This window comes from Motacilla alba, chromosome 1 (genome assembly GCF_015832195.1).
Source record: "Motacilla alba alba isolate MOTALB_02 chromosome 1, Motacilla_alba_V1.0_pri, whole genome shotgun sequence".
Taxonomy (NCBI): domain Eukaryota; kingdom Metazoa; phylum Chordata; class Aves; order Passeriformes; family Motacillidae; genus Motacilla; species Motacilla alba.
The window spans coordinates 114,156,878-114,183,917 of record NC_052016.1 but is presented as its reverse complement, the minus strand read 5'-3'; the positions used below and the strand labels follow the sequence as shown (position 1 = coordinate 114,183,917).

Sequence of the window (27,040 nt, the reverse complement as noted above, 5' to 3'; positions counted from 1 at the left end):
TGCTACAAAAGATATGTTTTTGGGAAAGTTGGAGTTTGTACTCTAGTACAGCATGATTCTGAAACGGAGACTTTGGAGACCATGGGAAGTCACAAAGGTCCTTTGAATAGATGGTACTAAGCCCAGACAAAAGAGGGGAAATACAAAGTGTCTGCGTCTCCCTCTTCATACTTCAGCAATCATTTTAAATACTGGATCTTCTAAACTGCACCAACAGAAGCTTGCTCTGCCGTTTCATCCCCCGAGACTCATCAGGCCACAGCACGCTGTGTCTGCTCTGAGACGTGCCACTGGGACTGCTGAGTTCTGGATGATTTAGGGATGTGGTGGTTTGCCATCAGAGCCAAAATGTGCAGCAAGCCCCATGGCTGTGGCTGCAGCTAGCTGCTGCTCTTGCTGGAACATGTGGGCCAGGCAGAGATAGCCAAGGGAATGTAGGAGAAGGATACATAGGAGGAGAATACATAGGAGGAGAATACATAGGAGGAGAATACATAGGAGGAGAACACATAGGAGGAGAATACATAGGAGGAGAATCAACATCTCACATAGGAGCTTGAGAAGGGGATGACTCACAAATGAGGCTCTGGAAAGACTTGTAACAGTAATGCTGGTTGGTCTTTTTATTTCTCACTTCTGCAAAAACTTTCTTGTGTAATTTTTGAAAACAGATGCCCAGGAAATAGATTCCTTCAATGTTTCAGAAGTAATCAGTTTGGGTTTTTTTATTCATCACGATCTGACATTTGTTAAAATTGGGTTCAGCTGAATGGATGAGAATTTTTCATTATTTTAGCTGCAAATACATTTACACTTTTAATGAGTTTGAACCTGTAGACTGCCTGTTCAGATCTCTACCCAAGCGAATTTGAAGTAATTACGGAAAGAATGACAGAACAAAGGCTGTTTACCTGAAGACGTCCAAGTACTTTCCTGAATACAAAAATACAAGCTTTCTATTCTAAGTGAAAATTAATTGTTATAAAGTAAACATACTTTTAAATTTTTTTTCAATATCTTTACTTAGGTATTCTTTTTCTTCCATAACACACTAGCTGCAAGTGATTGTTTTCCTTTACTTGAAAACTCAGCATATTGAAGGCTGCGTTTATCTCCTAGGTGCAGTTTACAAACTGGTTTAGGATGAAGAGATTTTATGACAGTTATGTCAATAAATACATTTTTTCTTCACAGCACATAATTAGCTACATATTGAATTTTTCTAAATTTTCTTTTTTTTTACTGTTCAGGTTTCTTAAAATGAATTACTAGAAAAGAATTACTGACATAAATTTGTATTGTTTTTACCAACAGGTTAACTAAATGTCTTAGTATTTACATCTAAATACATTTTCTAAAGTTTATGTGCTATTTTAATTTCACTTATATAAAGTTCCTTACCCTAATGAAGCATATTTATCCATACTTTGGAGAAAGAATGAAAATGAATTTTTTTTTTTTTGGTAAATATTATCTCTACATTTTTGTTACAATTTTGGTGACATCATATTCTCAGCAGAAGCTACTAAACACATTAATTCCTAATTTTAGAAACACAATAAATACACAAGAATTGACACCTGAATGGTAAAATACGCAAAGGCACCGACATATTATTGGACTTGCAGATGGGAACATGAGTCACAAGTGCAGATCTGTCCTACTCCTATGATTGTATATTTTATTTCTATAGCTGACACCTCCTGAATAAATGCGACATCACTCATGTGCAGTTACAAACTCTAAACATCTGATGTGCTTCACTATTTACGGGTTGCTATGGTGTTGCTACCACATTGTTGACTATGGAGAAAATACTTGAGCTGCAATTTATATTTTACGTGGTTTTTTGACACTTCACATGAAAATACAAGCTTACTGATATAAGCCGTGAAGGTTTATGTAGTAGTTAACAAATATAACTAAGGATTCTAAGGATTAATGATAGTTTAGGAAAAAAAATTATTTCCATGGTATTTTGTGGACTAACATAAGAATTTGTTATTGATTCAGTTTAATAATGGTAGGAAAACTAATCCTTAATCTATCAATTATCATGTATACAAAATGCAATTAGGAAAAATAATTAATTAACTACTTAGTATTAAAACCTGAATATTGATACATTTGCTTCCAAAAGCATAATGTATGTAAGATTCCTATAAAAAGATGTGCATTCAGAGTAGCTGATGAAGGGACCCTATGAATTCAGACATACAAACAGAAATCTATGGTTTACTATGGAAAATACAAAATAATGTGCCTAAGAAGAGCAGTTGTGTAGAAGACAAAAAGTTGCATATGAAATTCTGTGCTTCTCTGCTGTAGTTTGAAAACTTTCCATCAGTCAAAATGGGTTATATTTCAGGGTTAATGAAATAAACCTTCTGTCAACAGAGAAGGAGCTTAAAGGCTTTTTTTGTGAACTTAGGTTGGTTTGTAAGGATAAGGCAGTAGTATCAACAGCTTGAAGACCTATGCTGGAGATGGATCTCCTTGGCTCCACAGGGCCAGCTGCTGGAGTTATATCTTATTCCTCAGTCCCCTGCTTCTCCAGCAAGTCACATCCCAACTGCTTTCTTTTCTCTTCTCTGTCCATGTCTGAGTGGACTGGTGGCTCATGTTCCTTACTCCAGCTTGTTTAGGCTTGGATTTAAAAGCCCGTTCTCCCTAAGGAACAACTAAATGTTGATTTTTCATTGCCACAATGAAATTAAACACCTGGAAATTACATGTGTGTGTTGCTCCAAAGGTAATTATGGGGATAGAACTCAGTTTGTTGAAAATGTGTAGTCAGTCTGAGTTAAAACTTTTAATTTGATTAACCGGCTCAGCTAACACAGAGTACTCTGGTTTAGTGTCTTGCATAATATGACACTTGCCTTGCAGGGTGTTATTTATGATAGAAGTGACATTCTAGCAGGTCAAGAAGAGATGGTAAAGTAAATCATAAGGTGCACCTGCGTGTCCTGTTAATTGCAACGACCCTTTAAATTCCTTTACTGGATGTTGCTCCTGATTAGAATAAAGAAGTAATAGGTAATAGATAATAAATAATAGATGAAAATAGATAATAGATTTTATATATATATATATATATATATATATATATATATATATATATATATGCATAAAACATCTCTGAAATAATTCCTGGAAAGTCTTAGGGTAAAAAACATCCTTATCCTACTGATCAGTATTTAAATTAGTCATCAAAGTAAAAAATTCTTACCTTCACGACTAGGAAAACTTTTAATGTTTTAAGAGTTGCAGCTTAATTCATAAGGGTGATAAAACTGACAGTATACTTAAGATGAAAAAGGAATCTTGCCAACTGCTATCTCTTCTAGGATACAAGAAATCATTTTGATTTCTCATTTAAAATACTATGCAGCTCAATAATTTTGCTCTCGGGTGTATTGAGTTGAATGCTATGCCTTTTCTGTGCCAGAATTAACGTATTTAAACTTGGATCTTTCTCAGGTTTATCCTCAGGGTGCCATCACGTAATACCTCCACTGAGCTATGCACTTCACAAATGAGTAGAAGTGAGAGGAAACCCAGAAAAATGAAAGCTGTTGCTGAGAGTTTGGGCTCTGGAGTACCTGGTCGGGTTGAGAGACAGGTTTTATTATGTGGTTCATGGTGTAACACTGGAAGGCTGATTCCCAGATTTCCATAACTGTAGCAGGGAGGGATACTGCCTCAGAAACATTTGAAGTTGATCTTCTGCTCTCAGGACTACAGGAAGTTAGTTTTCCTTCATTTTTATAGATGCAGTGCTATGTATCTCAGCGTAGATTAACATCTGACTCATTTTCAAAGAAACAAATGTTTTGATTAGTTGGTTTTAGATGATTTATTTTGGCTTGAGAAGAGCTCATGAACACGAACACGTCTCAGCGAAGAACTGTGCAATAAGTGTGATGCTGCAAAGTTGAGTTTTTTTGCATGACCTGTGCAACTAAATGGTAATCTCTGCATATTGGAAAGGTCTAGAATTTTTGTCTGCATGACAGTACTCCATAAGATATCCGTAGTTGTAATAAATAGATATATTAGTACAATAAATATTCCTATATCCAGGAGCATCAGCAATTTTTGTTGATATCAGTCGCCTTTCCAGAAATCCTGGGCAAATGGCAGTTCGTGAAAATATTCATGCATGATTCCATTAGAAAATCTAAGACAAAACCAAGAGACTAGGGCTGTTAATTCTTTTGCTGTTCATGGTGTTCATTTTCTAATGTATTTTTATTAATGTGTATATGTGTATATATATAGGTATAACCATAATTTATATATAAGTGTAAACATTTTTTGGAGAATTTTATTGTTTTCACAGTAAATATAGTCTCTTACTTTTTCCTCTAAAGAAAATTTGGAGCCAGTGGCTTATGTTTGTTTAATCTGTAGGCCAATACTCCAGAGTAACTTGTTTCTGAGCTTAAAGAAAAAACAAAACAGTGTTGGGTTTATATATCTAGTAAATATTAAGATATACTATTTTAAGAACAAAACCAAATAAAACTACTGATTTGGAATCCATTCTAGATCTAAACCAGGAGCTTGATCTAGAACTATATTGAGATCCTATTCAGACCAGCAGAAATTTGCCGATTATTTTGGCAAATATATAAAAGTTTATATATTTGTTTAAATAGTTTATATATAAATTACAACCAGCATTTTCATACTCTAAGTGTAGTTGTGAATATTGACTTTTATGTGTTGAAAATAAACTTTGTCTTCGGTAAAGGAAGCTGAGGGGAGATCTTATCACTCTCTACAACTCGCTGAAATAAGGTCGTAGTGAGGTGAGGGCTGATCCCTTCCCCCCAGAGACAAAGGATGGGACCACAGAGAATGACATCAAGCTGGGGCAAGGGAGGTTTAGGTCAGACACTGTCACAACCCACTCCTGAAGGCAGAGTAACTGAGGTTCTCGTTAGAAGTAGATCCTTTCAGGAAGATTAGAGTGAGACAACACTCAATGACCGATTATCTCTGTGTACATGGCAAGTTTATTTTAGAGCACTTAGATTGCAGTGGGAAGGAGGTTTGTAGACATTTTAGTTATTTATAAAAATGAAACAATGTTGAAATGTAAAGATATCACTTAAGAAAATGTAGAAGGAAAAGAAAGGGTAAGAGTAAATAGTGAAGAGGAAAGGAAGAAATGCCCATCAGCGGATGAGGCAATAAAATTTGGTTGTTGCAATTTTGATGCCCATTGGTCAAAGTGATGATCTCAGTCTTGCTCGGTTGGGAGTGAGGGAAGCCTGCATAACATAAAGTTCAACATATTCAGGTGGGAATGCCCAAGTACCTCCCCTGGGGAGGGGGCAGTTAAACACTCTGCTGCAACACTGTGGATCATGCACAGTCCTCTGGTGGAAGGCTCCAGAAATGAGTCTGAGGGCAGTTTGGGTATTTTTGATTATTTATGGCACCTTCTATAACCATACAGCTGCTTGTCATACCAGCGTAGTTGGGCCAGTTATGCCCCATCAGAAGGGATGAATATCTTTCATACAGGTATTTCTCAGTGTGTGAATAATTTTAGTGGTCAAATTGCAAGTATTTTTATACAAATCATAATTTTTCTCCTTTAGAAGAGCCCACTCCAAAATGTTAATCCCAAGCATTCACATTCTACCCTTCTCTTCCCTGCTGCTTTTGATTTTTTTTTTTTTTTTTTTTTTGCCTGGATCTCTTAATAACTTCAAAAGCTTTGCACGAAAGTTCACATCTCAGTATATTTATACAGCCATAGTGAAAATGAGCAGATGAGTTGTAGATGGAGACGAAGAGTAGACATCTAAAGTTAGGTGTTGTGAATCCCATCTTATTCCCACTCATCGACTGCCAGTCTTACCTACATTTTGTGAATCCTAACACCAAACTACATGGCACAGTTACTGAAATATTTTGTTTAATAAGTCTGTGTCAGGTTTTGCAAGTTCAGTTTGGTAACACTCCATGCTAGAATTCTTAGTTGTTGACACTGGGCTTCCCTGCCGATAGTTCAAACAGAATTTTAGTCCAAATAATTAGCTGCTTTCTTTCTGGTGTGCTTGTTTGTTAACTGCCATATGTAATTTGGAAGCTGAATTTAGTAGTGTTGCAAATTATGCCTTGATCTTTTCTTTTAAAATACATTTAATGCCATGTTAAAAGGGCATTGGTGTTTGTCTGATATTTTTGATATGAAGAAATCTGTGGTCTGCTTATAAAAAAAAATTAGTATAAATTCTAAGAATTAGTTATCTGTCATCTTCAATATGGATAAGCACTTCAATATAAAAATAAATTTATAGATACATTAATTTTTCATTTTTGTTGCAGGATAGAGGAAGAAAAGAATATTTTATCAGAATTTCAAGAGGATTTGAACAAGTTGATTTTATGGTTAGAGGAAGCAGACAACGTTATTTGTATTCCCCTTGAACAAGGGAATGAAGACCAGTTGAGAGACTGCCTGAGCAAAGTAAAGGTATTGTAAGCTCTATTCTTAATATTTTCTTACTTTATCAATTCTACATTGAAGGAAATTAAAAGCTATTTTCCAAAATGGTTTCTGATATCAAACACAGCACCCATGTAGCTTTTTAGACAAATCAAAGCTGGGAATTTCAAAACCCAGGTACAAATATATATTGATCATACTAAAACCAGAAGAGTAATGGAAAATCTATTGAAAGAAAAGTATCCCAAAACTAGGAAATTAGTCGTTATCTTTTTCATCCTCATTTCTTAATTCAGAATATGACTGGTTTATATGTATAGCATTTCTCTGTTGGTGTCTTGTTAACATTTTATAGCTTCTCACTTGTTAAATGGTATTCAGTATTTCACAAGAGGATCCAGAACTGCATGCATAATTATAAATGTCAACTTATTAAAATATCACTGCAACATTTTCTAGACTAAACATCTAGGTGTCTTATTTTTTAGAATACTTTAAAAAAACCCCACCAGAATATTAAATATTTGCTTTTAAGGGCTGGAATATTTTCATGAATATGTTAGAGTTTGATACTGCTGATAAATATATTCAGCAGAAGATTCTCTGTTTAATTTTTTGAAATTTGTTCAATAACTATTTTTAATTACTTATACAATAATAAATTAAACTGTAATTGGAAAATGTATATTACTTATAGAATATATGCTTAAAGGTTTTTCTGTCTTCCCTTGAGATTAAGGACCTAATTATCCTTTTTGTAAATCCAAGTTTAACAAATTCAGCTAGTGATGAATAGAGCATTAAAGAATCTGAAGAAAACTTTTCAGTTTGCTCTATCCTTCTCACAACAAAGTTAAAAAAAAAAAAAACAACCTGAAGGATTATTTAGTAAAAATCTATCTTCAATTTTCTTTATAAGTACAAACAGGATAAATATAGTTTCAGGAAATGGAGACTCAGCCATGTGGTGAGTTTGTCCTTTTGTTTAGCAGAAGATTCCATTGAGTTGGTCAGGGAATTTGTGAGGCTCTGTTGTTAAGGATATCAGATCCAAGGCAAATAAATACTTTTAAGGGGTGTTAGATGCATCTTACAGTTTGCAGAAATGATGAAGGGTTTAAAGACTAAATAGATTGTTCAGAACCAGGAAGGCTCCGCTCTTCAAATACATATAATATTCCCAAGGGATATATAGTACAAATATAAGGTGTTGGCATCTCTTATTTGTATCTTGTTTTTACAGTCCACCTTCTTTTGGAGCTGCACAAAAGGGAATACACCCTAATGGAGCAAATAATAATGCATTGCCTTGCAGCATGGCTCATTTCATATTTATCTGCTTTGTTAATAATCAAGAGCAAACAAGGAAAAACCCCAGAACAATAAAACCCTTGAAATGACATTAACCTTACCTGATAAATTAAGTTACTTCGACAATATAAGTTTTCAGTAACAACATATGTGTTTGAGAACTGGTACATTTTGATGCTGCCCTGCTTTTCCTTTTGGCTTTCCTTTTTTTTATTATTGTTATTATTTTCATTTTTTTGGTGAACGTACCTGAACATTCTTAATTAAGACGTTAAACTGGAGTTGAGGGCTTTTCACCACATGCCATCTGGGTGGCTGTTCACAGCCTGGAACACACTGAAACATTTCTCCAAAGTGCTTGCTCCATACCATATTACAAGATCATTAAAATTGGTATACATGTAGTACTGATTATCCAGGTCTGGAATTTATAGTCATTAATATCCTGAGAAACCCTGTATTGTGACAGGTAGAACTCTCTTTAGACTTGACTGACCAATACAATCTCTTTTGGGATTTTTTTTTAGCCTTCTACATTCAGAAAGCAACAGTTATTTTGTCTTGAATTGAGTTTATTCCTTTGGCTGATACACAAATCAATAAGGGTCAAAATAAGAGAGCTGAAAATCCTACCACAGTTCATCTTAACTGCTGTATTTGTCTGTTCCAGTTAAGAGCTGGAGAGCTGCAGCCCCACAAGGGAATACTGAAACGATTAAATGAAACTGGAGGAATAGCCCTTGGAAGTGCATCACTGAACCCAGACAGAAAACAGAAGCTTGAAAGTACACTGAAGGAAGCTAACCATCGTTTGTTGAAGGTGAGACATACTACTGATATAACTGTGATATAAAATTTTAATCTGCAGTGAATATTTGCATTATATATTTTCTGGTATGTATAATTTTTCTCTGTATGAAGAGATGTTTGTGTGCATAATAAACCTGAGGAAGAAAAATGGATACAATACACTTCTGTGAGAAACAGTGACAGCAAACCAAGGCCATTAGTGACTGGAGTGATGATGTTGCACTCAAATACACTCCCTAAATTACAGTTCTTCTTAAGGGTGGAATGCACAGCATCATTTTTGTTGCCCGTTGCTTTTGCTGAAACAGCAAATAGTCAAGGCTTTGTGACTCAGGTGAGTGAGAGGAAAATGTTTGATTTTCTTTATAGAAACACTTCCCAAATCTCTCCTGTTCCCAATCCCAAGCTGAACACTGCAACCTCTGTTTCACCTTCCACCACACTTCTCCCAACCTTGAGCATTTACTTCCATTTTTTGTGTAGCAAAGTACCAAATATTTTGCTTTCTGGGATCTCCATATGATAGAAAGAAGTAAGGGAGGACTTTGTTCTGTTCTATTGTGGAAATAGCATATTTTATGTGTTGAAACCTGGTGAAAATGAGTAGCAATCTGGAAAAGAGAGGTAGATAATTTGAGTGTTTTCATGGTAGAAATGATAGAAAGCTTTGTCCAGAGGACTACTGCCCAAGGTATGGATTAGCCTGCTTGGAAACAATCAAGGTAGAATCACTTGAAGGATTTCTGTTGAGTCTGATTGCTAAGTCAGTCAGAGACATTAACCTGTGGTATCTGTTTGTTAAAGTTACCAGGATGCTGGGGCAAAGAGGAATAATTCATTGTGTTTAGTTCTATGGGGTTGGGGAAAAAGTGAGAAAATAATCCTCTAAGTACCTTACTGAAAAGAGTTTCTGGTCAAGAATACATCCTGGGTTTTCTGTTACCATTTCCATGAATACAGTTGAGTTTGAAGCACAGATCTGAAAAATAAAAAGGAACTTGATGTGGTACTCTTACTAGTTTCTTCCCAACAGGAGCAGTCTGGCAAAGTTCAGAATATTAGCTAATGACTCAGGCAAAAGTGGGTAATAAATATTGATCACATTCACAAACTCCAGGTTGGACGCATAAATCATTATTTCAGTGGTTGGGCAGAAGTATCTTTTTCTCTATAAATGGGCTTCTGAAATCAATGTATATAGAAGAATTCAGAGCACTTCAAGATCAAAACAATGCTATCTACTAGCTAAAGGAAGCAGGTACTGAATAGCTGAATTCAGGGACTGTGTTAATACCTAAGCTGTGATTTTAAAACGACAGCATTAGTTCTCAGGAAAAACTAATTAACTTTTAGTCAGATCACGTAAATATGTTTTAAGAAAATCTGCAATTTGCCACTGAATGTAGCATTTAACTTATTAGTCATAAACCTAAAAACTTGGAATTTTCATTTTCTGCTGGCTGATGCAAAAGTGTTTCATGTCTCCTGTCACAGTCAGAGCAACCATGAGTGTTGTTGAATGTACTGAGGTTTGGGTGGAATATGTGAGACAAAAACTACTGTTTAGTAAATCATTACAATTTCCTGAACTTTTATAATTTTATGTCTCCTAGATCTAATGTGTCTGGCAAGATAATTATTCTTGGAATTTCTTACTTGAAAAATTTCATTTACTACTGAAAGAGTATTAACCAAGGAAAGAAATCTTCCATTTGAGATTACTTAACCACATAATTTTTATCTCTGTTATCTGCCCATGGAGATGTATAAAACTGATCTCTCAGTGTCCCTTGGTCTCTGAATGTAAAGAATCTGCAAAGTGCAGTGGTTTGGTTTTCTTGTGGGTTTTTTTGTCCGTTTTTGGTTTTTTTTTTGAAGAACAGAAATTGAATTTGAAAGTTACAATACTCAAATCCATACATCTTCTCTGAAGGTGCTCTCTTTCTCAGGTTTTCTGTTTTCTCTGTGATCTTGGCAGATGTAGAAAACAATACAAAACAAAACGTTAGATGCTTATTTTGGGGTTCAGTAAGATTTTCCCAATGGTACTGAAGGGAAAAATAATTATTTTTTCATTTTAATATTTTTTGCTGTTACTCATTATTTGTTTAGGAAACCTCAATTATTTGTTTCACTTTCTGCCCTGAAAATCTAGGATCTGAATTAAAACTATAAGTCATGGAAAGAAACTCTGCAAGCCTGACGGAGGAATTTAATGTTCTATTTGTTCAGCTGTAGATATAGATATGTAAACACTGGAAAAACCCCACAGATATTTACTCTGAGCCAAAGCTCACAGGATGGGCACTTCTATATCAGGCAAACTTCTTATGTCACCTGAGGAGGATTCTGTAGTCAGTGGTTATAAAGAGGATGTATTTTTTGTGTTCCTCAAAGCACAGTAGACAAACATCATCACACAGAGATTTCTCCGGGGTTTTTCTGTCTCTCCATCCCCTCTTAAGAGTGTATCCTATACTTTAATCCTTTGTTTCAAACTGTATGTTTTGTTTTCTGGCATCTCTGCTAGAAATGAACATGTAACAATCTACTGTTTATGATCATTTCATTTTGCAGGATGATACTGTTTTCAAGATATGAAACATACATGACAGTTACGCAAATAATGTTAGATAGGTCCTTATCTGGTGTACACTAGATTAATTCTGCTTACTTCAGAGAAGCTGGGAAAATTTACACCAGCTGAGGATGTGGCCAAATATCTCCTAAAGTTATCACAAATTTTTGTTTTGCCTTGATCTGCCAAGCAGGGGAATAGGGGACAACACCTGTGAGTCTTAACCTTCAAGGTGACATATTTGAAATAAGTCATGTTCAAACCTTCTTTACAGTCACAGAAACTGTTGCCCTACAGCAATAGAAATAACCTAGAAAAGAAATTTAGTATGAAGGGAATTGCAGTCACATAAAAGTATCTTTTTAGCTTTTACTTCAGAATTGTCTTTGCTTTTGGGTGTTTATATCACGCGCTGATGACCTTGAGAGTAGATATGCAAAGAGTTTTTCTTCCTGTGGATAGCAATAATTTTAACACCACATTTCTTTATACAGCTTTATTAGATACTGGTTCTAGTAGGCTGTTACCTAATACAGTATAGTTTAAGCAGAGAATGAAGATTAAAGCCCACATTTGAAAGGCATGACTTTTAAATTCTATCCTGATTTTACTTATAGTACCCTCTCCAAAGCCAGTTGGTGCCAGCCATTTCTTGTAAAAATGAAAATAACACTATCTTTGTGAAGTCTTAATATTATGAAAAATGCAGTGGTTTATGACCATTTTTATGCTTTCACATCAAGAATTTTTCATTTATTTTCAAAGCTTAAAGTATCTTCTGCAGTGATAGCCAAGTAAGGTAACCACCCAGTGCTTCAAAGCACACAAAAGGGTACTCAGCACTGGGGTTTGTGATGAATTTAGTTCTTGTCATATACCACCTGCCATGGCATGCAACAGATCTGTAATGGGTTTCTTACCTTTTACTGTGCAGTAAATGGATTGATAGATTAGGTCTGAGACCAGTGAACCATGGAATCAGAGGTTTGCTGGAAGGAGTTTATTACTCTTTAATATTATTCTTGGTCTGGTGTCAGCCAAGAGCGATGAGCTAAATTATCTGAAAGTAAGCTGGATGCCAAAATCAGCATTCTCCTCATTTATCCACCTTAGTCTTCACAACATCTACTGTATGTATTATGAAGGTTATTATAAGTGCCTGATGGAGACATTTTGTTTTGCTGCCTTTTAATTTGTCTACTAGTATTAGTTCTAATTACTAGACACTGAAGAGACTATTTCACTGTTTATTGCCTCAGCAAATCAATTTGTTGTGCTATGTGGACAAGATAAAAATTAGAGTGGAGTGACATGGCTATAATTTGTGAACATTTTTTGTACTACCAGAACAGGCGTAGGTTGTCTTAGCTTGGTTGATCAAGTGCAGAGAAAAACAGATGGGCCCAAAAGGGCAGAAACACAAAGTCGTAACAAGGTTATAGTTCATGTATTATAACTTGCCTTGAGTAGAAATTATTCATAGATTACCTGCAATGACATAAAATTTCCAGCATGTCAATGCAGCTTAATTTGAGCTCACGGTTGGAACTACTGCAATTGCTACTGTTGTTATTTGTGGTATGGAGAGGAAAATTTGTTGGAAAATGAAAGCTGCAGTTTGATTTCTGTCCTCTCAATTTGAAATAAGAATAGTAGTATAACTGGCATTTTCCTGAATTTACTTTCATTTAATGAATGACCTGATTCCACTAAATATAATAAAGTATTTTGTTATGCTGAATTTCCTCTGACAGTTTGCCATAGATGGCTAATTAAGTGTAGTCCACATTCATGTTATCATCAGCCACACTCAAAAGTGGCCTCATATGTAGCAAAAAGAAATTTGATGTAAATGTTCTTTGGACAAACATGGGAGTGTCACAAGCCCTAAGAAACAAGAATATATAGGCTTAATTCTTTTTTTTTAATTTGCATATTGCTAGCAGCCAATATTAATTAAAATTTTAAAAGCTAGGCAAATAAAAATATGAAATACAGTCAAGTCATGCAGGGGAAAAAAGTCTGTGTTAGCCATTGAAGACATAAAAGCACGATTAAATACATGTATGTGTGTAAATATGCAATATATATCATATTATCTTGCCAACCATCTTAAAATTCCTTCTTATTCTTGTTTGCCATAGAAATCCGGAATACAGTAATCATATATTTAAGAAGCTATGTCAAGACTTTGAATGCAAGAAGTACTAATTTTCAATACATATGTGCTGACATATGAGTTACATTGAGTTAATATTGATGGCGAATTACTAGATATTAAATAAGTAACTTCAGGCAAATCATTACACATTTTTTTACAACAAAGTTTTGTGTGTCTGAGAAAGATTTCACTTGTAATGAACAATGCTCAGATGCTACTGCCCACTAATCAATTGCAACGACTTGGGCTTTCTAAAACTTCAGTTTTAGAAAGACACTGCCATTGTGTGCCAGGTTTTTCATCCATCTCTATTAAGGAAGACCATAGAGGCTTAAAATCAATGTTTTACTCTTTGCTGTTTACAAGATAAAGATTATACTTTAATTATATAGACCTGTCTGTGTCGTAACACGCCTATGTAATTAAAATAACCACAAATGCAATAGTCTGTTTAAAATAAAGTTAAAGTTTTCCTCAACCCTGGATGTACAGACAGACTTAGGAATGGGATGCTGGAAAGCAGCACCAGGGAAAGAGGACCTGGAGTTCCTGGTTGATGGAAAGTTGGATGTGAGCCAGCAGTGCCCTGGCAGCCAGGAGGGACATCCCTGTCCTGGGGGCATCAGGGACAGCATGGCCAGCCAGGCAAGGAGGGGATTGTCCTGCTCTGCACCTTGAGTGCTGGGGGCAGTTTTGAGTGCCATGATACAAAAAAGGCATTAAGCTGTTAGAGAGTGTCCAGAGGAGAGCAACAAAGATGGGGAAGGGCCTTGAGGGAAAGCCATGTGAGGATCAGCTGAGGGCCCTTGTTCTGTTCAGCCTGGAGGAGATTGAGGGGGGACCTCACTGCAGTTACAGCTTCCTCATGAATCCTGATGGTGTCCTGTTGATCCTTTTCTTCTGGTCCTCTCAGTGGTGAGGGTCCCACAAAACATAGGGTTCAATGGATTAATATACGTTCAGGCTGGGTGGGAATGCTCAGGTACCTCCCCCAGGGGACAAGTTTGACGCATCTCTTGCAACAGACTCTGGGTCTGTTGCATCTCTTTGCTTCACATGCAGTCATCTGGTGCAAGGCCTTGGAAATGAATATGAGGGACACTTTGGGGGTCTTTGATGGTATATGACACCTCCTCAGCTGCCTCTCACATGAAGGTCCCATGCATGTGGCTTTCTTGGGGTCCATCTTCTCTTACAACTGAGCCAGTTTGTGTGAGAGAAGACGGAGTCTTGTCACACAGCCAAAAACTCTCATCCTCCCACCCCAAACCCATCCAGAGCTGATTGTCACCACAACTGCTGAGTTTGGCGTTCTTTGTGGATGTATTCTTCTGCCCCCAGCCTTGTTTACTTCTCCCTAGAGATAATTGGACTATCGTATCGCCTTTATCTTACCTCAAGCTCCCATCAGGTGGCTTAGCTCACAGTCCCGTTCCTATCAGAAAGCACATTCGTGTGGGGAGTGGGTTTTGGTGGTCGCAGTTTTTTATACAATTTTGCCATAATGAGCAAAATCCTAAATTTAAGTCTCTAACCACTGCAGTCCCTCACAGAACTGTGTGTAGCCTGAGGGATATATACGGTACTTTCTGCTGCAAACCAGGGAAAGGACATTTAGGGCATATTACATTTATTTTTAAATAATTTTCCTGTTGCAATGTCCTTCATTAAGAATTACTGAAAGAACTAGACTCTAAAGCCTTTGTGGCTGCTTTTGGATTTCAGGAACTGAGTGAGAAAAAAAGATAAAGAAAAGATATTCCTGGACTAGATTATTTAGCAGAGATTTAAGGTGGAGGGATTTGTGCTCAAAAATGTCCTTGACAAAGGAGAATTGCTGAGAGTGGAGAGCAGAATGAATGACAATTAGTTACAAGTATTACATATAAAAATAAAGATATTCAGAAGACTATGATATATATGATCATATTACCATGGAAGAAAAACAAAGCAAGTCTTTGAGATGGGGGAATATGTTTGGTTGCTTTTAAAAAATCTAAACAGCCAGATGAAGCAGAAAATTGTTTGGGGCATTGTTTTTTTTGGACTGCTTTAGTTTTCTGCATTCATGGGGGAAAAAAAAGATTTTTTAATAAAAATAAAAGTAAAGAATATTACAATAATTCCATTGAGAAGTTTTTGAAAAAACAAGACCAAATAAACACCTGCCAAGGTCAGGTCCTGGGAGCCTTGCAAAGCAACATGAAATGATAGATAAAAAACAAATAAATCTCCTTTATATTTGGCAAATAAAATCTTCTATACATATTTTTAGTAGCCTGCTTTAATCTTCCTCTAATAATAAAGTCTTTACTCCAACTTTGTCAGAGACACTATGGCTCATAAATATTCATAAGTTTAAAGGAATTACATAGATTTTGTTTTAAAGTCAATATTGAGTTTGCTAATGCAAATGGCTCAGTTAATTAACTAAATGGCATCCTAAACTGAACTTGTATGAAACTCTTTTCTACACTGATTGTTTTTCATGAAGAAATGATGCATACAAATCAACTTTTCCTTCTTCCATTTAAAACCATTCTTTAGAACATGCTCTAGGGATGGTGACTTTGAGCAGATCAAACTTTCTGAACAGTGGCTGTAAGAATTTCTGTTTCATGTAATCATCTTACCAGTGCTATGAAAGTGCCAGTTATGATTCATCAATAAATCTGGATTGAAGTTTGAGTTTAATAGTTGTTATGACTTCAGTTATTCCTTTATTATCCTAGTCCTCCCTTGGATGATATCAAACCTGCTTTCAGTCCAGTTATGCTCTGGGCTGGTTGTAGTCAGTCACTGTCTCTTCTTTTCCTAATATTTGCTTTTTTTTAAAGAAATTGAATGGTAAAGAACAAGCTGCTGCTTGATCTACATTTAGTAAGCAAAGAAATTCATACAGAAAGCTTCCTCAATTCTTCATACAGAATACTTCATTCTTCTCTATGCAAGCAATTCTGATTTTTTTAAAACCTGACACTATCAGTTATCCTATATTTGAAGCCTATTTTCATGAAGAGTTTTCTATATCTAAGTGACCCTCCCAAGGGGGCCATACAAAATTAACATTTTTGAAGGTCTTCGCAGATATCCCACAACATGCTTTTGCTCCTGTTTATTGCAGCTTATCTTGTTATGCATATCAGGATAGCTAAATTATATTCCACTCTCAGATTCCTCAAAATAAGGTCTGTTTATAAGTGTTGTCCTCTAAGAGTTTGTTGAGGCAGATAGCAAGGAAAAGGGGTACTTTAGTACTGCAGGAAGAAACTGACGTATTTGCACTGCTGTTGAAATGATGGAATTTGGGATTTCTTTGCTCTCCACTTACCACTAAGAAAATTCTTTATATTCTTTTTTGAAAAATTACATGTGGGAGAGAGGCATGTCCTCATCTTTATTCTCAAATATCTGGGTAATAACTGCATTATTTTCTCTTTAGTCATTTCAAGTAAACAGGGAAAGAGGTTGATTTGTGAGAGAGAAGTGATGTTTGAAATCAGGCATCAGTCACTCGAAATATAATATGTTCAAGTCATTTCAGTGGCTTTCCTTATTTTTATTTATAATGATGCCTTACTAGCAATATAATCATCAAGTTAATTAATTTGCAATAGCATTTCTGACTTTTGCAAAACTATTCCCCAATATTTGACATTTCTTACTTACTGTCTCTACCTAGTTAGTTTCAACTTTTTCATTTTGAGCATTGTTCTTGATTTAAAAGATTGAGCTGTAACTCTACAACCATTATTTTGATTGATACTACATTAATTGAACCTGCTTTCTGGATATTCATAAGAATTTAACACAATGGGCAAACAGAATATGATTTTACATCAGGTGACATACTTTATAAGAATCCTTCTTCCCTTTATACCTGTTATTATAAGAACTGATATTCCTTTCCATCTGCAGAGCTTTAATTCTTCCCATAGTGCATGTACACAACTGTGTGCAGACTGAAAAAATAAATATCTAAAGCTCAAGTGGGAAATAGCAGTAGAAAATTGGAGCAAGGGAAATGATCAAGGAGATCTAAACTGCCAATATGAGCATAGGTAAGGTTTTGCACCAAAGTAATCAGATTGGGGTTGGGATAGAATCACCATAGTACTGTGCTGTTTAGGCTACTTGTGGGGTAAAATCATGCCAGACATCAGGTTCAGATGGCACAGAAGCAAGCAATGCAAGTAATTTTAAAATTCATAAGGAGAAGAAATTAAAATACTTAAATGAAGACCCAGGTTTTGAAAGTATGCCATTATTCAAATTTTAGACATCCTCATGTTTTAATAGATTTTTTTTGTGCTGGCAGATTTTTGTTAATTTTTTGTGTGTGTGTGTTTTTTTAATGAAAATAGCAAAATTTAGAATAAGTAAAATTTAATATGTAGAAAATAGTCTGATAGTTCCAGGTTAGAATAAAATTGAATATTGTGCAGACCAATGTCAGTTGGTAAAATTAAGCTCTTCTGCTGTTTCGCCATTTAGAGCTTAAATCTTTTGCATTATTCTGTCACTAAGATTCCAATTAATCTTACTTAATTAGCACTTGAACTAAAGTACAAAATTTTAGGTGTATCACATGCTTCGAGATTAATGTTTTGACACGTAACATTGAAATTATATTGTCCTTTGATGTTGAACTCTGATTTGTTTTCTTTGAAAGTATAATCCATACTTTTGGTGTTTCCACTTGCAAATTTATTTCGCGTCTTTGGTTGCAAACCAAAGTGTATTGCCAATGTTCATCTGTTGTGAAGTAAGGCAAAGTTGAAAATACTTAATTTGTACTGAAAGGGATAACCCGGATTTTTAGAAAGATGTTCCAACTGAAGTTACTTTTATTCAATTCATGGTTTTATTTGCATCCCGTCTTCCTTGCCAGTCTTGTAGCACTGCTTTGTCTGACCTGTGTCAGTCCTAGGCAGACCCTGGGGAAAGCATTTCATGTTTGCCCTGTTTTCACTCTGCTGCTGGTTTTGCCTTACAGCCACTATTCCTATTGGCTGTCACTCTTAGAAAAGAGCTTCAGCCATCAGCTGATAAAACTTAGCAGTCTTTCTCAAATAGCAGGGAAAGACATAAGACACCAAAGGGAATGAAAGTAAGCAAACGCTCGATCGTTACCTCAAGACAACAAGTGAATAAAAGGAGGATGGGGCCCAAAGCAAAAACATAAAAGAGAGTATTGAAGTGGGACACTAGCTGCTGCACATTCCTCCCTGGAGCCATCCGAGAACTTCTACCAACTCATTCAGAAAGCCCAGAAACAACAGCTGCGGGACTGTTGTAGCTCCCACCAGCACTGGAATCCCACCTCAGGGGGGCATCTCCTGGAGCTGTGAAGAGCAGGCTGGAAGGACTGCGAGTAAAACAGTAGGGAAGATTCTGGAGGGCCCCATCTCCACATGTACTCCTGTGCCACAGAAAGGGCATAAATCCTAACAGCCAGTCATCATGTCCATGTCCATTACTCCGTGGAGGTTTTCCAATTTATGCTTCTGGTGAGCCGCAGAATTAGCTCAGGAAACAAGCTGTCCCCCAGGAGACAGTCTGCAACAGCGCCTTGGCTTGATAGGCAGACTTGTAATTACCTTAAACTCATCAGGCTCTAATTTGATTAGCCAGCTTGACGGCTTTATGCCAGAGCTTACAAAAAACCCCAAACAAACCACAATGAGCTGGCAAATGAAATCCCTGATAACCAGAATCTAAGGCTCAGATTTCCACACAATAGCATGTGACACATTACGTGGATTTTACAAGGAATTGCCTTGTTAAACGCTTACCTGTAGCCTTAACCTGAGTTGGTGAAAGTTTTTATTTATTTGCAGTTGTTCTTTTTATCTTTGTGGTAAAATTAGATGACACTACCATGTATAATTAACTGATTCAATAGATTTCTTTATTTTTATATTAAAAATATTATAATCCTGTATTTATGCTATAATTTTAGAGCAGGAGACAATTTGTAAGAAGAGGCTGCATTTATTTAAATTACAGTTTACCTCTCATCATAGGTGGGATAAATAAATATTTTGAAAACAGTAGCTGAAGCACAGCCTGTCACCAAAACTTAATCATTCTTCTTCTGCTGCTCTGGATGGACTATGCCTTAGTATATAATTGGTTACTTCCCCCTTTCTCTTCCTCTCTTCAAAACCTCTACAAGTTTTTCTTTCTTTCTCCTGTATTACACCCAAAATATTTGATTAATGTTGATTGGAAGCAGATTAATTTGAATTTCAGATCTTCATAAGTCAGCTTGGATTTTTATCTGCCTACGACTACCTATTTGCTTTCAGTTGTATTTCTGTGGAACTTATTTACATTAATATTAAAGCTAGTAAACATTAGAGATTAGCATTCAAAAGTTGTAAGAAAGATGAAGCCAATCTTGTATGAAATTAGGCCAAGGTCTGCATAAATTTTGAGTTAACACATAAGGGAAATGAATGCATTTTTAATTGTTTTCTTCCTTTTCTGGGGCCATTCTGGAAAAGCAGATTTTAAAATTTTATATATATATATATATATATATATATATATATAATTATTATATATATAATTATATTTTTATATATATTATATATAAATTATTATATATATATAAAGTAAATTATTTTAAAACATATTTTAAATTACATTTTAAAATATTAGGAAGACATTAAAAGCAACTTGCTTCATGGATCAGTCTTTATTAAGTAGGATGTTAAGAGGTGTTTATAACGAACAATGGAGGCAAAGTAATATATGGCAAATCAAATTCTTGAATTACAAATACCCCTTGCATACAGTCTAAAAAAATCACATGCAGGGATTATGTAGAGGGATTATTTTAGTACCTACAAATCAATATTCTCACACCAAATTTTTAAAGAAGTGTACATGTCATGAGACAGTTGTGTTCCTTGCATTCTCCCAGCAGCTGGTGGTTTGGTTTTAGTAGCACTCATTGCTGACATGACTGTGAGTTTGGATTTATTGTCTTCTGAAAAATTTCAGGGATTAGAAGTACGAGGCACTAATACTTCTGTAGCTGGGCAATATGATAGTAATGCTGCCATTAATGCTGCTTAACTTTACAGGGAATGTATTTTTTATTGTGTGTCACAGAAATCTCATGTTTTGCCAATTTTAGGAGGGTCCTTTTGGTTAAAAACATACTTTAAAAAATGAACATTAGGAAGCCTTACTTTTCATTATATGGAAAGCTAACCACATTTCACAGCTGATTTTTCTGATGAACCACTGTAGTTCTGTATCTGCCCATGCCCTATATTTGCTGCTTTTTTTTTTTTTTTTTTTTTTTGCAAAGTACAGATGGTTTCTCCCCCAGTGTGTGTTCGCAATGCTGCCCATGGTGTAGAGTTGAGGCACCTCACCTCTCTAGCTGTAGCAAACAGCCTGAGAAGGACAGCCTGGTGCTTTGTGTTGGCTTATTTATTGCCAGCCTGTTCCTACATTTACTCCAAGTGCTTTAGAGGTGAATTTGAACTGCGCCATTCACTGATTCTTAATTTCTAATATTGTTGGCATAGAAGAATATGCTTAGTTAGAAATCTGGCTGCTTTGAATGTAAATCAGAGAACCAAGTTGCCTGATCTGAACTCATGATACATTTCTTCATTATTTTTCTTCACTGTGTGCATCTGCTTCTGCATCTATGGATCCAATTGGCAACTCTAGACACCTTATAAAAAACATGCTTATAAACCTCTACATTTAAGATATCTAGAAAGGTTAGCTATAATCAAAGTGATCAATTTCATGTTTTCAATTTTTTTTTTCCTGATTAAAAATTGAGCTTTAAAACAATTACAATACTGAATAACTTTTTTTTTTTTTTACTAAAAATACTGAAAAGCCTGATGGTAAGGTTTGAATTTTTTTTTAATTTTATTTTAAGTTTTTGTATGTGTGTTATGGGGTTTTTTTAGGACAGACTGTGTTTCAACTGAATTGCAAGATACCTGCCATAATAATTTTATTGTTGGGTCTACCCTCTCTTTCTCTTCTTCAAGTATATAAAACTCATATTTTAACATTTTATATGAATGCATGTATGTGTAGCATTAAATTGTTTTTTAGTTTGTTTGTGTTTTTTTCACTAAAACAATGGCTTCTGGTATTTTTTCAGGTGTCCAAAGATCTTCCAGAAAAACAGAAAGAAATAGAGATTCTGCTAAAGGATTTTGTTGAACTTGATCAGCAGCTAAATCAGGTGATATTGTGGGTAACGCCTGTCAAGAACCAGCTAGAGCTTTACAACAAAGTGGGTCAGCCAGGAGCCTTTGATATCAAGGTAAATTTTCCTCCATTTTAAGAAAGCACTGGAGTACTTAGTGGTCAAGAATTCAGTTGCAGCATCAGCTGTGTAGTGTTTATTAATGATGTAACTTTGAGGCAGAAGTCAGCAATAGTTCCCAGTTCAAAGCTCTGTGAATTAGGGAAACCTTTTATTTTTTTTCTGCTGAATGGTTTCTAGTGAGAGGGCTGATTAGAACTAATGGTTCCAAGACGATATGTAAGGATAACCTATTATTTTTGCCATATTATATACATGAAACAATAGCCCCAAAAGTCAAATTTTAATATAAAGTGAACTAAAATTCATGATATCAGTGCTGAACCATTAAAGCTATTTCATTAAAGCTATTATGACTACAGGAAAATCAGAACATTTAGGACCATAATGCAATTCTGATATTGCAAGGAAAGATATTTAACTGCACAAATAACATTCCAGAATCAATAAAGGAGATTATCTAATAACTGTGAGAAAAATATTTGTAATCTGATCTTTGATATATATTGAAGTATAAAAAGGATGCCTGTGTATGGGTTGACTGAGGCTAGGGGAATTAAGGCCGAAAATACTCTCTAGAATCAACTGACCTGCTGGGTGTACACTTAGATCTTTTGTCCTTGCTCTTTATCTATGCATACATGCTCTTCAAATAAACCGAGGAAATATCTAAAGTACAATAGATATTCAAAATCCCTGAGGTTATAGTTTATAGCAGCTCAGCATCTTGTTCACATAGGTGAAGATTAAACAGAAGACACTGAGTTTTGTTTTGTGTCAATTTGCTGGTGCAATTTTCAGCAGAAAATGAAAAAAAATGTAAATATTGAAAATTTTCTTGTCTTGCAAGAAATGGAATAATACCTGCTCCTGAAGATGTATGGTTTTGCAGAGCATGTTTATTAAGTTTACTTTAACTTTGTTTCTGCTAGGGAGCTGGTTTAATGCCCAAACACTTCTTAAGCCATACAATCACATTACATAAAACACTGAATCTCAAGTCCTATTGCAGTCCTGTAATTGACAGAATGAGTTCAGCAATAGCATTTGTTCCCTTTCTAAAGGATAAAATTAGTGTAGCTTTTTGCAAATGTCATTGTATGTACTGAATGACTGATGGAATTTTATTTTCAAGAGAACTAACTCCTTATCTCTAACAAAAATTTTTAGGCGACTAAAATATTTTTCTGTTTTGTTCCTTTATTTCTAGAATGATTTCACCATTGAATTTTATATAAAATTAAATTAGAGCTAAGTTTTTACAAATTATAGGACTATTGTTTTCCATACGTACTGTGAGTGAAATGTTCTGCTTGGCTCTTCCATCTTGTGGTGATGTGACCAGACTGTTTCTGAAAAATGATTGAAAGATCAGGGGAAAAAAAATAAAATTGAAATCTGTAGTCCTGAAATGGAGGGAAAAAGTCATGTATGCCCTGAGAGGTGAAGGGAAGAGTTCCAAGAGTTCATTCCACCCTGAGAGGTGGAATGAAGAGCTCCAAAGAAACTCAAATACCCTTTCTCTCTGTGAAAGACTCCACCGAATTCCTTTGACAGAAAAAGTTTTATCACTTTTCTGTAAAGGTTGGCCAATTTTGGTTGTCAATCACTTGGCTGTGATTATAAGGATTTTTAGGATTATAAGGACTGCTGCTATTATAAGGACTGTAATCATATGAAGTGTATTTGCTTCTTATCTGCATGTTATCTATGTGGATTGCTTTTAAAAGACATAAATTTAGCTTCTTTAAGATGCTGGATTAGCTTCATCCAGACCGTAGGTTTCTTTTGACAGAGAGAAACGTTTACATTTAAGTCACTTTATTAATTATCTCTGAAGGCAGATTATCTCTGAAGGCAGATCCTCAGAACCTTTTTTTTAAGATTTAACAGAATAAAACCATCAATAACTATAAAACACATTAATAATGAGTAGATATAACTTAGGACAGCAGCCTATTCTTGAGAGCGTTCAACTTTACACTCAACTTCAAACCTTCTGACCCATGCTAACATGCTGTCTGTTCTATACTGGGTCAAGCCTGCACATACATACCCTCTCAAATCATTGTTGAAATGTTTGTATTTATGTATATTTTTAAATTGCTATCCTAATTGCAATTTAAATTAATTTAAATTGCTATGGCTAATGTGTACCTTTAAAAAAGTAAGGATGTGTATCCTACCTATAGAAAGGATGTGTCTTTTGCTCTGGTATTCCCAGATGCTGTATAAATATTCAACATTTACTCTACAACCATTTTAATGCCTTCACCAATATCCAAAGAACACTGAAGTATCTCCTATAGGATTTCATAACTCTTTTTCTCAGAAACAAGAGTGACACTTATGATCACCTAGTAGAATGAAAATCATAGTGATAATATTTTTGGAAAAGAGACTGGATACAAAATTTTATAAATAATCTTTTTGGACATTCTAAAAGCTTGGAAGCTATGAAGCAGAAGTTTAAAACTGGCCATCACACTTGTAAATATAGAACTGGAGTGAAAAAAAAACAGGTTTATGTAAGCTCTCAGGAAAACCACACTATTTTGATGATAGGACTTGATGTAATGGCTTGTAAATTTTAATTTTAAATTCATTTGAGACATTTTCTTCTGTGAAATTTCTGTCAATGTTCTTCATACTCTTACTAAGCCTGCAAGGTTAAGTTCTCCTTTGTCCTCAGCCATTAAGTCCCCTCCTGACTCTTTTTTTTTCTAAGTTGTTTGGAACTCTAAGTTCCAAAATCAACATGAATAGGTATAAATTTAAGTATTGTAGGGTTATTAATTTCTAAAAAACACAAAATATTAGGTGTTGGAAATTTTCTGACCTCAGAAGCAGGTTGAAATAAACAATAAGAACTTGTGGGGTTGGATGAGTAGAAGAGAAAGAGGACGTGGATATGTGTTAATTTTAAATGTATGGCTGATGTGTCTTTAGCTTGTTAGCAATATTTTGTTGAATTAATATGCCTGTTTTAAAGCAAGTTTCTTGCATTTTTACTTATATTTAGCAAATTTCAATTACAGAAATGTGTGGTAGCTGAAATTTAAAATTGATACAAAAAGTAAAGTGCATCTAAAATACCAATTATAAATATTCTGAAAGAATTTTCCAAAATACAGTGATTTCTTTCTCTCAAAACCATAGCAACCTTTGCTTCTGACATGCTGCTATATTCTGATAACCATCATTGCATTTTCTTCCATAAATCAAGGGATATTATAAATGCAGGTCCTTATCAGATAATCTGATTTAACCTTTTAAATAATATTGATCTATATAATACATGCATAATAAGAATATAAAGGGGAATGTCTGGGAATTTCACTTTCACAACTCACACTGATAACTTTCAATTTCTCCTAATTAATACCAGTTTAAAAGTTCACAGCTTTTTTCCACCTGCAAAAATTAGCTATTTTAAAGAGATGAGAAGTCCCTTAAATTTACTTAGAAGAAAAGCTAAGTAAAATCTTTAGCAGTGTTAAACTTTAATGATGGCACAAAAGTAATTCTGTGGGAGTAAAACAGGTGCAACCAAAGGCAAAATTACTATGTGTTGTTACAAAGAACTTGACAAAGTAAGACTTTGAAGACACAATACATATTTGGGCTTGGCGACAGGTAGAGCAATTAAAACCCTTCCTATAGCTCTTAAAACTACATCTCTGTTAGTAATTATGAAGTGCCCAGGACCATTTCTTGGCCTAGAGGTTGACTGGTGCAGCACAGCTCGCATCCTTTCAGCAACATTCCCAACTCCCCCAAGGTCACAGTTGCATCCAAAGTTCCTGTTGCTGCACGTGTGGCTGATGCTAATCCCTGCCCGTGCCTGGGCATTGCCTCAGACCTTGCAGTTTGTTCGATGTTGCAAGCAAAGCTCACAATTTAATGGTGTGGGTAGTTATGCTGAATAACTTGAGCATATGCCCTCTCCCTTTTTAGTTCATCACTTCTGTCACCACATAAAAAATCAGGGAAGGATGAAAATTAGTTACATGAAAATAAGAGTCGTTAAGATCCAATTATTGAGAGGTGTCTCTACCCAAATTAAGGTGCAAACAGGATCATGTGCTGAAGTCAAAAGTACACATTTTATTTAACTGTAAAATGTGAAGTAGAAAGATAGAATGAAATAGAAAAGAAAGGGGAGGGGGAGAGAGAGTGAGAGGAAGAGACAGAGACAGGCTGAGCAGAAGATAGCATCATCCATGGATCCAACAGTGTCCTCCTGTTGGTCTTTCTTCACCCTGGACATCTCGGTGGGGAGGGCCCCAACTTAATTTTAAACTTTTCACTATTTAAAGACTCTTGCAACCAAAGGAATTAATGTTCATTGGCTAAATAGCTCATGGTTCCAGATGCTTATACCTGTTGTTTCCTACACTTGAATCCCAAGTTTAGCAAAAACGTACATAGAGGGACAGGCTCTTTCCTACTTCACGGTAATGCAATTAGAAAACAGAAGAATTGAAGATGCAGATATAAAGAGATTGGATAAGTCCAGAATGTTCCTTGCTCACCTATGTGGACTAAGATTTTGTGGAGACCAAGGTACACACCAGGTGACTTTGTAGTCCTACAATTCCTGGAACATCCTGTCATTTGAGGTTTTGGGCAACATCTCAGCTTCTAAAGTATGAACAAATGTCAGTTTTAAAAGCAGCAAAAAATGTTAAGAAAAATGTGAACATTATTAAATTATAGAAACAACCTTTTTAGATTTTCAGCCCCAGAAAGCATAATGTACTTTGCAACAATTTACTATAAAATATATCTCCTGCTGATTTTTTTTCCTTTCTGCTCATTCTGCTATCATAACTCCACACTTACCTCAAAGAATTACATTATGGCTCAGTAAACTCTAATATATTTTATAATATTACGATTTGTCTTCATAATTTTCTTGGCCACAATTTAGAGCCTGTAGTGCCACAATTAGGACCTGCACAGTCAGTTAAGATAATTTTTAACAGTGGTGTCAAAAATCATGCTTGAGCTTTAATAAATCTTTTCTCAATACGTGAGAAATGTATGTATTGAGTAAGAGTAGGGAAAGGATTCTTCATTCTCAGATGTAGAAAGCCTCTGTACCAGTGTTTGCTTCACTCATTATCTTCATCCTTAATTACAGTTTTCTTCTATAAACTGTAGAAATATATATTTTTTAATTTAAGAAACTATCCAAATAAATCAACATTGAAATGTACATTTGCAGGCTAGAAATATAAAGTATTAGGATAGATCTTTGTTCTTTGTGTTGAATTTTTTTTTTTACCACATTGACGTGATCATTTCCAATAATAGCATAATATGTAGACTGAACCTGTGAAATACTCATGTATATGCATGGGGAAGGCATGAAATCTACATCTATAAGAAAGT

The 27,040-nt window shown here is 35.2% G+C and overlaps 1 protein-coding gene across 11 annotated transcripts in view; it reads left to right on the top strand.

Moving 5' to 3' along the window:
* The window catches only part of DMD (dystrophin), a 1,161,005-nt gene that overhangs the window by 769,992 nt on the left and 363,973 nt on the right, over positions 1-27,040 (top strand). For all 11 annotated transcript variants that reach the window (XM_038157590.1, XM_038157575.1, XM_038157541.1 and 8 more), the window contains 3 exons: positions 6,349-6,496; positions 8,451-8,600; positions 21,476-21,640. In XM_038157590.1, coding sequence (XP_038013518.1) covers positions 6,349-6,496; positions 8,451-8,600; positions 21,476-21,640 — 463 coding nt within the window. The remainder of the gene's footprint in view (positions 1-6,348; positions 6,497-8,450; positions 8,601-21,475; positions 21,641-27,040) is intronic.